At 34.9% G+C, this 15,880-nt stretch overlaps 1 protein-coding gene across 7 annotated transcripts in view; it reads right to left on the minus strand.

The window, feature by feature from the left end:
- Nucleotides 1-15,880, minus strand: part of ATG7 (autophagy related 7) — a 131,575-nt gene that overhangs the window by 84,829 nt on the left and 30,866 nt on the right. For 5 of the 7 annotated variants that reach the window (XM_049826778.1, XM_049826779.1, XM_049826776.1 and 2 more), the window contains exon 17: nucleotides 14,911-14,991. In XM_049826778.1, coding sequence (XP_049682735.1) covers nucleotides 14,911-14,991 — 81 coding nt within the window. Of the gene's footprint in view, nucleotides 1-11,391; nucleotides 11,750-14,908; nucleotides 14,992-15,880 lie in introns of those variants that run through there. The other 2 variants (XM_049826780.1, XM_049826781.1) reach the window with 2 other exon arrangements.

Genomic DNA, 15,880 nt, shown 5'->3' on the forward strand with positions numbered 1-15,880 from the left:
AATGTCCATTTAACAGCAAAATTATCTACTGCATATTTAGGTTTCAGAAAAAAACCAAACAGAAACAACTGAAACACAACTATGAAGAGGAAGAAGACAGATGTAGGTGACTATGACAAACATTTGGCACCTTCTTGACCACACTTCACAATTCTTAAATAAATAAATAAAATTGCATTTCATGTTCTTACTAAATCTGGAGAAATTGTTCTTCATACTTTAAAGATTTATTTTGCCACACATGGGTTTTTGTGTATTTGTGCAATGACCCATAAACATAATCAGAAATTAAAAAAAGAAAAAAGGAAAAAAGGAGATTAAAAAAAATGCTTAGGAACATTTCTTAGGGTTTTTCTTGTTGTTTTTTATTCCTGAGATAAACACACCAAGACAAACTCATCTGACTGTTCATAATGCAATGCAAAGAACTGGACAACTTCAGCATCCCATTTGAGATGTGTCCTCCTAATATTATCTATTATATATATTGTGAAATTGCACTGTGAATATATACATACATTTAATGACTATTCTGTGTTTCAAAATGCTAATATAAACCCACCAGATGTGCAGAAGTCTCTTGCATCTGGCTCTTTGCAAAACATCGTAGTCAGACATCCAACTTATAAACTTGGATTACATTCACAGCCCTGCCAGTATATAATCCTCAAAGCTATCAGCATTATCAAATGTGTTGCTACTGCTTTAATTCATTGGAACCACAATACAGAGCTTATGAGACACCTTTTTAGTGATGTAGGCCAGATTATAGTTCATAATATGTTGAAACAATATACAGCCTATACACAATGAAACTGTAGCCTTATTCTAAAATATTACAGCATATCAAAGAAATGCAGGGACAACAAGATATACTTGTCTCTTCCCAGAGGTAAAAATTGCTAAAAGATCTATACTGCCTTGGGATACGCAAATATTATGAACAGAGCAGGGAACTAAGTGCAACCTTACTAAGTGTATCAAATAGCCTTTAAATCTGGTTGATTTTGTTCCTCAGCTAACTATGCCTTGATCCTCATTCCTAAATAACTATGACTCAAGCCCGACGTGAAAATTTCCAGGTATTGCTTCCTCAGAAAGTACATTACTTCAGTGTGTCAGGGTGCTCTGTATAAACTGCCCTGGTTTATTTCAGAGACATGCGTAACCTTTCTGTATTCCCTGCCATCACTATAAATGAATTCTTATGTACTCACACAAAGCAGACTGCATGACTACACTGAAATCCACAATGTCTAGCATTAGCTTTGGATGAATCACCTGGAAGAATTTTTATTAAATCCAAGTGCCCTTTGTATTGTGATTAGCATTGAAGAGACTAGGAAGTCTCCCATTAAGTGTCTTTTAAAATACTAATAAAACATTAATAAAGTAAGATCACAGAACCGTGAGTTGAAGGCATATAATTTTTTGATTTAGTGAACTGTAGCTTTTTTTTTTTTTTTAAAGTTGGGTAGAAATGATACGCATTAATATCACCAAATCTGCTATCATTATGGAAAGATTTAAAAATGCATCTTCACCCTGTAGAAACTCCATCATGTCACACTGCTAGACTTTCCATGGCGCTACAATGGCTAATTTAGGTTAGGGTAACAAATCTGACTATAGACACAGTATCTTAAAAACCTAAACCTGAAGTACAACAATACAGAATTTTTTCTTGTATTGGCACCCGCAGAACCCTGAGAAACTTCATAAAAAAGTGTACTTGCTGATTATAATTACTTGCTTTTTATAATGGGAACAGCCTGCTGAATGGAAGTATCTGTTAACTAGTTTTAAAACAGAAATTCCACCTACATGGCCCAGAGAACAACACATCAGGGAGGCAAAGAATGACCTGGCAGCATCACTCTGTCTGTTACCTGAGCAGTGGTGGCACCATTAAAGAAGGCATATACAATAATGAAATCCTTTTAATATAGGCAGCAATTGAAAGAGCATTTTTTCACCTTCAGGGAATTTCCCAATTCAGAGAATTGAAACTTTAAAATAAATACCACAAAAGGGATAAACACCATTAACTTGCTCAAATCTAACATTTACTATACAAATTCAATAACAGCTCTCTTCTGATGAATGTAATGTGGCATATATTTGTTCAGTAGCCACTGAACATACCTCAAAAAGAAAAAAGAATGGGGCAAAATAAAACTCATCTCAAATTCCTGTGCCAGGAGACCACACAGGAATCCTCTGCAGGTCATCAGGAATAAAGCCAGTCTAGACATCAAATAGGCACAAAATAATTCTAAAAAATGTTTCCAGATTTAATAAGTACCCAATTTCTTGCTGTGTGGAAAGGAAATTTTCTCCTATTTAATCACGTCCAGCAGAGTCTAAAGGCCCATGGTTGGAATGAACTTGCTTTTTCAGTTCTTAACAATTCTCTTTGCTGCTAACACTGTATTAGGTACCAACATGATCATTCTGAATAACAGCTTTACAAGAGGAAAATACTTGAGAGATGTTAGAATTTTTGTTATTATTGATCTCAAATTAGTTACTATCTGACCACAGATGTAAAAAACCCCTCACAAACTTCTGGGAATAAACATGTCACTATCTAGTCATGCAGTGACATGTCACTATGTAGCAATTAATTTGCTCAAGCAGAGAAAACTGCAAAGCAGCAACAAAAAGAACCAGAAGGATATAATTCTCCCTAGCAAGGCAAGCTGGAGGAATACAGATTTATTATGTAACTCTTATATTTTCTCACTTGCACGTCACTTTTCAGAGCTTAGGAGGAGAATTAGAAAGTAGCACCACTCCTGTATTTCACGTCTGTTACAAATACTGTCAGGAGAAGCCACGTTTTAAAACCACACTCTTTTCTGACACATGTAAATCTCCTCTCAGGTTGATGATATATCCTCAGTCCCAGTCTCCATTTTACAGAGCCAAAGCTACAACTGATTTTTCTCATGATGGCATTTTAATAGAACAAATGAATCTGTGGATGCACATTATCACAACAGGCACAAATTAATGTATTGCTAAAGCCTTTTGTGTAAATGATACACAGTAACCCATTTTATTAGCAATCTTTTTATTCTTGTCTGTTTACTGAAGAAAAAGAAGGGAATCTCATGGTAGGAGGAAAAAAATAGAGGCTTGGAGTAGAAGAACTTGTTCTGAAATGAGAAACAGATGTGCAGCCTTGGTGTTATATTCTTTTTAATAGCATTCTTCACAAAGAAGTCTCAATTGCTGGGCAGAAAGACATACAGAAAGACAATCTGGCTCCAGGATTGCTTTATAGCATAAAAGTTAATATCTGGTTAGGTAAAAACACAAAAAATAAACTCTTACTCTCAAGAACCTGGCCACTGATGTAAAATCGGCTCACATTTTATGCCTCGTTTCTGTCACATTTTTTAAACTTTTTACCAGTATTTACATTTGTTTTGGCTTTTTTGTTTTCTAAGTAGTTAGCATCTGTAGAGCTTGAAATAGTGTTGTTTACTTTCCAGGAAAAATAAAATAAGAAATTAATGCTACCAGATTTATTGTTTATACTAAATAGGATACATGGGTAGCCTGCCTCCAAAACAATATGGGTGCTGTGTTTTACGCTCTTCCTGGCTTTAAACACTTCCCACTCAAAAAAGACAGCACACTTCCCCTCCCTGCCCTGCCTCCCCCCAAAGGGGATAGATACTTCACTAAACATTTCAGAGTCAGAAAAATCACAACACTCAATGTGCTATTTAGAAATTTTACATGCCTGGATATATTTTTGCACAGTGCTAACTACCCAGTTATCACAGGCAATACAGAATGAATAGGAAACTACTCTGAGTGTTAGCATGCTGAAAAGAGACATTTTGGTTTCAGCACCTGCTTGGAAAATAAGGAAGACATGTAAAAGCCTTGCCAGTTAAACGCTTCAAAGCTCAGTATATCTGCTATTAAAACAGGAAGTTTAGTGAAAGACTACAGTGCTGTGAAGAATCCTCCCAAGTGAGGCATGTGAGCCATTGGGATCTTGGGTCTAGGCAGTTGCACAGACAGCAATGCTAACGTTCAAAATTTTATCATGAGACCCATAATTCTGGTTTCCTTAAAAATCTTCAGCTCCTAGGCTCTTGCCTTTTCATGAAGTTCTCTATTTTTACTGCCATTTGGTCCTAAAAAGTTGTAAAGAAAAGCCTAATAAGGTGATCCTGTAACACACCTTTGAAAGAATGCAACAAACCCAAACTTTTTTGAACATCACATAATGAATTTTCAGGGACTCAGTTAATAATATTGGAACAGAAAAGTCTGACTGTTACATGAGCACAAAGATGATTCTTAAGACACTTCATCTTTTGATAGTACTCCAAGTATTGTCTAAAATGTGTGTATGAATGTTCATACAGATTTGTGCATTCACACGCGACTAAGTTTTAAGAACAACATCATAAAACAAAGTTCTGAAGAAGGCTGCATTCCAGGTGCACACTGAAGAAGGCTATTCTGAAAATATTGGAAGGTTATAAACCACAAGGCAAAAATGGCATCATTTTTGGCTCATGTCCAAATAATTAAAACACCCTTTGCATACACAATTTTCTCCTTACCTTCCCATAATCAGTATTAAAAATGAAAGCAAATCAGTATAAAACCTTAACTAATCCAAGTACAATATGCTGAAAATTCATTTAAGAAAGAGATTGCTGTTTTAATTTAGAGTAGGAATGTAGTGATACAAATGTGTTTTGTCTGTTGCTATTGCCTACACTGAGTTTGAATTGCAATGGACCAAAAATGGAGTATTAACTTCCTGAAGAACAGACCCTGAAAGGTCTCAACAAGATTTTTTTAGCTTAGGACTTTTCAGTTTCTTCTTTTGAATAATGAAAAGGAGGAAAGTAGAGTTCTTAGACATTTAAGACAAGTCAGTTTAAGCATGGTCTTGTCAACATTAAGTTCTCAGGAACTGCATGCATTCTGAGCTTTTCTGAAATAAGCTTGTTGTGTTTTATATACAAGTAAACATTTTTCCTGGTATTAATTGATAGACTAATAATACAGACAAAACTGCGAGATTATTTTAGCTACTCTTTCCTTTCTAAAATATTTCTCACAAATTATTTTAAACATAACTGCACCTTCAGATTATAGTCAGTATAAGGATTTTCTACTGGACAGCGTACAAGTTTAAGGCATTCCTTGCCTGAAAGCATTAGTAAATAGAAGTGAAAAGAAAGAAAGGGATAGAGAGGGAGGGTAGAAAATAAACATCTCCATTTTAGAGACTGAGAATAGAGGAACAAAAGAGTTTTCAAGTCGGCAATATCATTAGATCATCTGTCCTGACCTCTTTTAATACATGGGTATATCCTTCAGTCACCTAATAGCCATCCCTTGCTCACTCCACATTTTACACTGGACGGATATTTACAACTTTATTTATCCCCATTCTGCTTCCTGTCCGAAATTTATGCTGATTAGCTCATCAGTAGTTACAACATTTTTGGCTCCAGTTCATACTGGCATTAGTCACTATCTATTGTACAGCAACTGCAGAAAGCCCTTCTTTTTCCCCAGTCACATCTGAGATTTTTGACGATTTGTGGCTGGGTACTCTGTTACCTATATATAGGGACAGGCATCTATAGCACAATTCTCATTTTTGCCTTGAAGAAACAGTCCAAAACCAGCATCCATTTTCTGCAGACAATCCCTAATGCTAGGAGTGCAGCAAGGTCACTTCTAAGTGATCTAAGAAAATTATTCTTTTCACAGAAAAGCAACTGTCTTATGCTGAATACTGTTTTGGCTGTCTATACAATTTGATTCTGTAAAGACTGGAGTGGTCCATCTTTGATGAGTTGACTTAAGCAAGCAAAAAGCCAGTAATGACTGGGTACTGCATATGAAGTCATTTATTCCATTTAGCTCTCCCCTGCCATCAGCAGTTCAACAATAAGGCATGATCTGTCAGACACTAAGCACCCAAAACTATCACTACCTTAAGCAGAAATTGCAGCTGCTCAGTAGTTCCTAAATCCAGGTCTCTAGCTGAAAAATCCATATTTTGTAGACTATTGCAGAGCAGAGGATTTTATTATCTGGATGTGCTACCACACCTATGCAAAACAGCACTGGAGGAACAACAGCATTTTCACCAAAACTACACATATTTACTGGATTTCATCAGTTTCAGTTCTTTTACCATCTTTTTTAATTCAATGTCCTTCCCTTTTTTCCAATTTTAAAGAAAACAGAAGAACTTCTGGAAAGACACAGATATAGGCAACCCTGTAAAAATGTGGAAAAATTGAATAAAGGTTAAACTTAACTTAAACTGTTCAAAAATGCCTACATGGGCATTTGCAAACAAAAGAACAGTTGCCCAATAAAGTGAGGCTGATGATTTGTTAAGTTTAACAAAAGAAAATAGGTATAGATGCAGACAGACTCCTGTCAAAGACTTCAATGAGAAGAATGCAGAAAAGCATAAAAGAAGAAACTACTATAGTTAAAAATAGGAAGGTATTAAAAAAATAACTGGGAAAAGATGTAGTACCCATCCCTTTAATATCATGAGATTAAAAATATAATTCAAATACAAGTAAACTATATATAATTTAAATATTGCAATCTAACATTTTAGCATCATTTAAATATGAGATTATAATACAGCAAGTTTTATTTGCATAAAGATTAAGGAAAAAACCCCACCAGACTCTCACATCATGACCCAATGCCATGAAAAAAACTGTTACAAGACCTAATTATAGAAGAGAGAAACACGGATGTAGTTCCACTCTTTCACTGATGCATGTTGGCATTACTTTTTAATATGTAAAGAGGTAAAATTATGGTCAAAATTGTCAAATGCACACTGTGCTGCACTGTAGAAATCTGAAGTACTTGCCTATCAAAATTATCAGTGCAAAAGAGTGCTTTGGACCATAACCTTGTATGCCTGAAAATTTTCATTCATGTGATTTATACTTCACTTTTATGTAACCCTGCCAATTTTTCAAATTAGTTCCAAGTTTTTCATATATACACTCTAACAATTGACAATTAGCACTCTTTGCACATAACCAATATGAACAAGAATTTTGTCTCGCTTATGGCACTAAATATGTGAACATATTAAATAACTTTTTTATTAGTAACTCATATTAAAGAATCGTGTACATTCCAGCCAGGAACATGTGGGGTTTTTTTTAATTAAAGTGATTCCTCACCTTACAAATAATAAATCTAGGCATAAATGGCAGACATGAAGCATACTGTGTCTATATTTTCTTTGATGAATATGCATTGAATCCTTGGAATAACTGAACAATAAATAAGGGAATAGAGGCATTAGGTTGCAAGTATGCAAAAACCTTATGGAAGTAAAAGGAACAATTACAAATTACTCACATCCAGCAAAACAAAAACCTGACCTTTTCAGTTCCAGGCAGAAACCTACAGAATTAGGTTTGAACTGTTTCTACATTCAGCAATGGTGGGACAAACATCATCACCATACCATCACTACACGTTATATGTTCCTCATTTTTATCCAGTTCAGTATTCTCCAACTTTGTTTTTGCAATTCTTATAAAGAGTCTGTCAGCAAGTATATATTTTAAGTCAAAGTATTTTAGCTCAGTTTTGTTTTTACTGAGACAAAAGGAATTCTGTAACAGCTTCACAGAGATGACAAGACAGCGTTAAGTTGCCATTAGAATAAATAATTAAAAATAGTATTCTAGACACAGTTAGACATTGCACGTGTCAATAACAGAAAATCGTGGTGACGCTATCTCTTTCCTACTGATTGATAGTCGTTTACTTTGTATTAATTGCAGTTAAGAAGTAATTGAATTGAAGGAAGAAGAAATACTGAAAAAACAAAACTAAAAACCCTCTAAGACTCATACAATTTAATTTAAATGCAACAGAAATACAACCTGTCAGAAATATGAATCAATTGTTTTTAACAATGGCAGGTTTCTTCTTCCCCTTAAAAACAGTTTTTTAAAGTTAGTTAAACTTAAAAATGGGAAAATTAATTTCATTCATGGTGTAGAAACTGTATTATATATGAGTATTTTCACTTAAAGACTTCAATTAATTGTTTTTTTCTTTTAGCTCAGATAATACAGATTTCTATTTAAGATGGACTTCATAAACCATTCTCTCTCCCACTTACAACTGCTTGGAATAATACCTTAACATCCATTTAAGATCACTGAACAATTACTGGAACATATTTTTACTTCTTTTAACGCTCTTTAAACTTGGAGACAAGCACACTGGTCAATACCATGGACCAGTCAGTTACACCAGCTGCTTCTTGGACAAAATTCTGGGATTCTCTGCAACATGGATTTGATGCTACTATCTTACATGGTATGCTGCCACATCAGCATAAATCAACATGCTATTTCACTTAAACATCAGGAAACACTTAACAAATTCACCAAATAAAAGAAACACAGAATAACAAAATCATCTGTTTTCTTCTCTGAAGGGCAAAAGTGTGTTACTTATTACTAGAAAGGGATTCTTAATCTAGCAACTTTACTATTCCAAAACTACAGTAATAATAACAGAAGAGCTGATTTTCTGGAGCAAAAGGAAGAGGGAATAAAGCAAGTTTCAGAGAGTCATATGTTCTCTGGGGTTTTTTTCTCCCTTCTTCTTTCTCTCTCCCTCTCAAGAAACCTTCTTAATCATTTAATCAGCGGCTTTCATTTAATCCACTGCAAAGAACACAATACTCAAGAATGGTTCCTAAAAACACTTTGCAGTAAACCTTTGCTATCTACTCCCTTGTGCCACGAAGACAAACCATAATGATTTGGGAAGGAATGTTGGTTTAGTTTGTTATTTAAACACATTTTCTATGACAAGTTGCATTTAAACTCCTTAAGATATCTAATGGTTGCATCTCCCATCCAGGAAGAAGTTTTACATGATGAAGACAAATGGATTGGCTAGAATAAAGACAATTATCTTAGGATAGGGGAGGGGGCTGGTTAATAAAAACTGGTTTTGCTCAGCAAAACACTAAAGATGCAAACCTCCAGTTTTCAACATTTAAATACATTGCAAACACCCACACTCAAAACAAACATTTTGACACTGCACATACAGCTGCTAGCTTCTGAGAAGCCAAGATTTACTTATCCTAAAGTCAGAAGTTTTGAAAACGCATCCTCCTCTCAGAGCCATGAACTCAAAAAAATCCTCACGCATGTGAAAATAGCTGGGTGGGTGGTTTAGTCTCACAAGACACAAACCGATCTTTAACTTTTTATAAACCATGTCAATTCTTAATACAGATAAATACATTAACAACATAAGCTAAAATGCAATAGCGTCTTACCGATTTATTGTGGAGAAGCTCTAGTTCCTTCTCCTTAAGAAAAATAGTAAGTAATAACAGCAAGAAATTAGTCCCTGCTGTAACTCCAACTAAGTTATAACAGAATAAGAGAGAGTAGTCAAAAGAAAAAAAAAGTCTCCTGAATTCTTTTATACTTGCTACATTTATCTTAGTTGAAGAAAACACAACAAAACAATGAATTGATTAAGAAGTGATTTCACAGATATGTTAGAAGTTGAAATGAAGGTACAATAGAACGTCTAAGAGCAATTTTTCATTAAAGATTTCTAGCATCATCATGTCTGGGGAAGGGGAGAAGAGGATAACTAAACACTGCCAGCAGCTGTATTGATTAAAGTTTTGAACTATCCTTCTTATGATCTGACTGAATTTTTAAACAACCTTACGTCTCTTCAGTACCATAAGATAAAGCATCAAGTTTTATTTCTCTTTTTAAAATCCTCTCTTCTGTTGACTTTGGGAGGCTGTTTGGTGTCAACAAACTATATTATCTATTAAACATCAATAAACTTGCATCCCACAACTCTGAATAAGTGATGCAAAACATTCATCATTTCTAACTCTTACAATCAGCCATAACAGTGCTAACACATAGGAATGTCAACCTGCTTTCTGAATTTTGGTAAATGGTATGATTTAAGATTGAACATAATTATGTTCTACCTCTCCCCATGTTCCTTCCATTTACAACCTTTACTGTGGAGCTGTTACATGCAAAAGGCAGTTTATTTGGCACTACTGCCTTCACATAGGATTAGCTATGATGTTTCCAGTCATCGTGATGGACTAAGCAAGGAGTAACGAGACGTAACTTCTCCACTGAACTACACATACTTCATTAACATCGGGGGGGGGGGGGGGGGGAGGGGAGGTTGAGATATAGGACAGAGATAATGACCTCTCTCCCACCTTATTAGATTTCAGTGTTGCTGGTTTTTTTAAGTTCCATTTTTCAATTATCATCCATCCTGTCTGAACACCTCCCCACCTTCTCCAATGCACAAAACTGAATGAATACACTGCTGATTCCACACCCTTTTCTCTGTTCACAAAATAGGGTAATGTTTAAAGTTAATGTTACTTCTAAGATTTCTGGGGTTCTTGATCACATCTGCCCTCCTCTAAGGGGACAAAACTCTATCATAATGGTCACATTACCATGGTCATAATTTCTTAGTGTGTGATGTGGTATTCTTAGTACACATCATAGCTTCCTTCTGTTAGTATCCTTTTATTGGGCATATTTTGTTGGCTTTACAATGAAAATTCAGTATTTTTGAAATAGTAAGACCAGGCGTTATTTTCAAGAACGCGCATCTTTCAGGCAACCAGCAGTAAAACCATGCTCACCACAACTAATTTTGAAAATACGTATTATTTCGATTCTCACTGAATTTAAAATTTATATCCAGAGAGGTAAAGACTGACTGAGATTTCAAAAGTTGTGGACAAGGTAGTCCTGCCTCCTGCTCCCCCCAGTTAAATGGACATTTTTAAAAAGAGGAAAAGAAAAATAATAAATTTCTCTAAGTCACTTAAAATAAAACAAATTTCTATGCTACCTTAAGAATAAGAAAAGTATTACATTTAACTCAGTATGCTGAAAATATGCCTAAGTATATTAACGATGCATTCTTTAAGTCTGAATGAAATCTATCCAGTATTAATACAGAGGCTGCACTGTACATAGAAGTGTCAAATGTTAACATATGTAAATTCAGGAAATAAGGAAAGTTATAAACGGACTCAGTTACATAGACTTAATGTTACAGCACAGCTACAGAAATAACTCTTTTTAAACATTCTTTTAAATTTTTGTAGTGTTCATTCCTGAAGGACAAACATTTCTCCCCATTTCCTCCATCATTTCTGCAAGTTATGCAAGCATTAGGTTTTTTTAGTACAGGAAAAACCAAGGTTCCCCCCCCCTCCAAGACCTATACATCTCTATTTAACATCAACACAATACTTAAATCGAGAAATGTATAATATAAAAAGATATAAAAGAGTTTCGCTGACAGATGGTACAATATGCTGTTACTGGGGAAAGCAAATATGAAAGTCTTTTCTCAATGCAGCTAGGGCAAATATGAAGGGTCTTGTCTTGCTGGAATCAAAATTAAAATTATCTCTACTGAAAAAAATCAGTAAATTACTGAATACCACAGGTTACCGTCATAACCGATCAGAACCATTTAAAGTAAAAATGCATGCAAAGCAGTTAGCAGATGACAACAATAAAAGCATTGTTATGTCTACACGATGATAGATTTCAAAACCGAAACACTCATAAATAACTTACGCAACCCAGGCACTCAGTAAATGTCACAGCAGAAGCGTTTAATGTATTCCTGGGATGTCAAAAAGGGAAAACATCTGCAAGGGTAGGGAAATGTCTTGACTGAAAACAGAAAATGTAACATAGTGCCTAGAATACCAACCCTGATCCTAGTGTCTACCCCTTGATGAAACGCAATGAAATTGAAAAACATTTAAAGGTAAGTCAGTAAAATTACTCAAAGCCTATAACTTTATAGGTTAAAAAACCTATAACTTAAGCAGCTCAATTTTTCAGCATACTGAATAGAAACTTGAGAAAGGACTAGAAAATTAGTAGAGATACTTATGCAGCTTCTCTATTTTTTTTTTTTAATTTGACAGTGGAGATAATTACATATCAGAAGAATTTTAGTAGGGGAAGGAGAGAAATATCTTTAAGGAAAATAAGTTAGCTTTCTAGCTCATGGACGATAAATCCAAACTCTGGAGGAAATAAGATCTATGAGCTATATGTAAAAACAGAGGGGGCATCTATACATCCAAGTTGGCTAGTAGCAATAACCTCTTCTGACGTTAAAATCTGAATCTATGAAGTCTCCTGGTTCAGTCCATACTGGACAAGGGGGAGGGAGAAGCAATAACATGAAAATTTTCACTACCCTCATTAAAATATAAACACTGGCAGGTTTTATTACGATAGATATATATTTAAAAATTCATGTTTCAAGGCTTTACCCAGTTGCCTGCAAGGATCAGGTAGTAAAGGATCAGGACCACTCTACTTTTCTATGGAATTGTAATGCTTCTCACCATAATGTTATGAGAAAATATCCTCATTTTGCTCCCAAGAGGGTAAACAGACAGCTTAATTGGCACAGTAAGTAATAAGCTTAACATTCTCATTCTGTAAGTAAAGTAGTTATTACAAATAAATACCTATACTAAAGAACTTTGGACTCCTTTTTCGATGTCAAACTCATTCTGTTACTGAGAAGGGAAAGTGCATCAGAAGAGCTTACACTGCTCCTCAGACCTACTACTCAACTGGCAATGCAGTGCCGTTAGCTCTGAAAGAGGATACTTTCCATTCTAGCACATGCCTGTGCAGAACCAGAATAAGACAGAGAGGGAAATCATACAAGGAAAATTTGGCCTGGAATAAAAATAGATTGGTTTCCTGCTGCGACCATCCCAAAATTCCTGAACAATTGCCTGCGGGAAGCGTCTCTGGCATGCAGCCTGTTTAGGACAATCCTGGGTAAGGAATAGCTGGCTGCTTGGACGTCTGGTCTATTCAGCTTCAAAAAACAGAGAAATGAAGTCATAACTGAGAGTCAAAATGAAATGGAATCTAATCTTTAAACATGCAGATCATTAGCAGCTTCTCCTAAGTTATGCAGCTGTACTGGATGACTTAAGGAATTTTTTTAAAATTCCTAACTCATTAGTTTTATGTTTTAAGAGTTACAGAGTGACAAGAGCTCAAGAAAGAGAGTGCTGACATAAGAAAGAAGAAAATGAATGAGGTACCAACAAATTTAAGTATATCAGAAAAGCCACTTCTCTCCCGTGCTAGAAGTTTTGAATCTACAGCCAATCTGACCTAGATCAGGATGAAATTATGCTAAATCGCTGCATTAAAAAAAACAAACCAACATACAGACTACAATTCAATTGTAATTGGATTTGTCATTTCAAAGTATTAGCATCAGATTTCCAGATAATGCAGGGTGACATACTCTTATGCTAATAAATAGAAAGTTAGCAAAGTAAACAAATGCTGTGTTTCTACTGTAAGGAAATACGTGCGCCAATGAAGCAACCTTTTCAGCACAGAAGTAATTTAATACCCAAACCACATGAAAAGTGATCTCTCTGGGAATAGCACAGCTGCTAAAATCCAAGTCAGTTTTTATTAAATCATCAAGTCTGTTTATGTAAAACAGGGCTCTCTTAAAATGACCTCCAAGAGGAAATGATTTGCTAACAAAAAATTGATACCTGCATTAAATTTATTTATGTTTTTATTGTTTTTTATATATCAATATGTCCTGGATCAGAGATAAAAAGAAAAAAAAGAAAAAAAGCTTATTCTAATAGTTTAACTTATCAGGCTCAACCATCATAAAGTTTTAGCTGCTGCTGAGCTTTCAGCTATTCGAGAGGGTAGATAGATGTTTCTAAAAATAACAGCAGTTTTAAGTTTAGTGCTTCAACTTTTGAGGAGAAAATGGGTGTTAATATTCCTTCAAAACTTGTCAAAAGTACCTAGATAGCCTAGAAAAATAAAAGAAATACTGTAGAAGAAGAAATTGTGGAAGCCCTCAAAAAAATGATAGTGTCTCAGGAGTTTTTGGTAGCTGTTTGAAAGAAGGACAAGTGCAGTGAAAAGAACAGAAAAAACTTCTTGCAGTAAGTCTCAAGGTACATAAAAGTGAACTAAATGGCACTCCAAGCAGTCCAAATCATGAGTCAAAACCTCTGAATCTTCATATCGAGATATCCCAGTCAAAACTTCTTGAACTTGCACTACATGGACATAGAAAACTTGCCAGAAAAAACTTTTCAAGGCCACAGTACAGGAAAACAATCCAAGACTGAAGAGGAGGCCTCACACAGACACATTAGTGGGCTGCCCTGGTGTTCTGGCAAGACATAGCTCAGATCCCACCAACAGCTGTAAATCTATTAGGTGACTCAGGACTGTCAACACTAGCATCAAAATGAAACAGTCTTTTCAAAAAAGAAATATTATGGAAGTAATTTTTTTCTTAAGTGCTCTTTATATGTTTGCTTTGTGTCATAAAACAGAAATTTACACAACTTTGCGTATTTGTAACAATACCAAGTTCAAGAAAGCTGAAAAGATATATTTATTCATCAGACATCAGAAATAATTTCTTAAACAACTAAAACCAATACCCATTTTACTCCTTTCTACAAAGCTAAAAGATATTAACAGTATTTATATGATAAACTTTTCAGAAATGTGTTGGCCCTAATCTCTTCTCGGTTTCTTTAGCTGACTAGAATGTTTACGTGGAGATTGCATGCTAATTGGTGATGCCAAAGAAATTGGGAAAACAGATAAAAAAAGGAGGGTATGAGGGCAAAAGAACTTTAGCTGAAGTGAGAACACAGATTCCAACCCCTAAGGAGGTAAGAGAAAACACAAAGCAGTCCTCGGCACCCCAAGACTGACCTAGAGCAAGACCATTCTGTACATATAAATAAAGTACAGACCAACTCAGACTTACTTTGGTTGAACAGGCTGTGCATTTATCAAATGCCAGGCTGACTGGAAGAACATTATCAAATCTTGATAAAAATCCACGGATCTGGAAGATGAAAAAAATTACAGCACTATTTTACAATTACAAAAAACGTTTCCAAAATTCCACATGAACTGGATATATACATTCAATAAAAAGATACAGAATGGCTATAACCAGGGTAATACTGTTCTAATGCAGTAACCCCCAATAACATCTGTAGTAAATTTATACTCAATATATATTACTGGTTTTCTATATACAAACAATGGCACAACTATCTAAACGCAACACTATTTAAACATGAATAGAGGCACAGCACCACCTGGAGTTTGACTTTTCTGACTGCAAAGTTCCAACAAAAATAAAAAGTCATGGTATAACCAAACACATTTTTTTTCCCATCTCTATAACATATAATCTGAAAATTTAACTGTTGTGCATTGCTAAACTATGTTGTTAATACGATACTACTGATAAGTAATTTTAAAATTCCATATCATTGTTTCTACTAACAGAGAGAGAGCACTGATAACACTTTGCAGCATGGTTTGATCATTTAGACTACGAACTCTTTGGAGTATTTATAATTTTTATTCTGTGCTTTTACAGGTTTACTACAATGAAGAGACATCACTAAGAACAGAACTTACGTAGCTCTGCAATACAAATAATAATGCCTTAATTAATAGTGAAGTATATTATGGAAAATACTTCCAATATACACTCCACACATTTAATGCCAGTTGAAATGGCATAAACCTCGGAAGCCAACAGCAATTTAAACAGTATTAACACTAAGGTATTTTTGCAGAAAACCCAAGCCATACATAAAGTTAGAATACAATAATACAGTCTTTTTTAAACAAAACCCACACCCAGGAAAAGAAAGGAAAACAACAAAATCAAGTCTTTCTGATACCACATTTCTTTGTACTTGTTATCCTAGGAACTC

Source organism: Accipiter gentilis, chromosome 23 (genome assembly GCF_929443795.1).
Source record: "Accipiter gentilis chromosome 23, bAccGen1.1, whole genome shotgun sequence".
NCBI lineage: Eukaryota > Metazoa > Chordata > Aves > Accipitriformes > Accipitridae > Astur > Astur gentilis.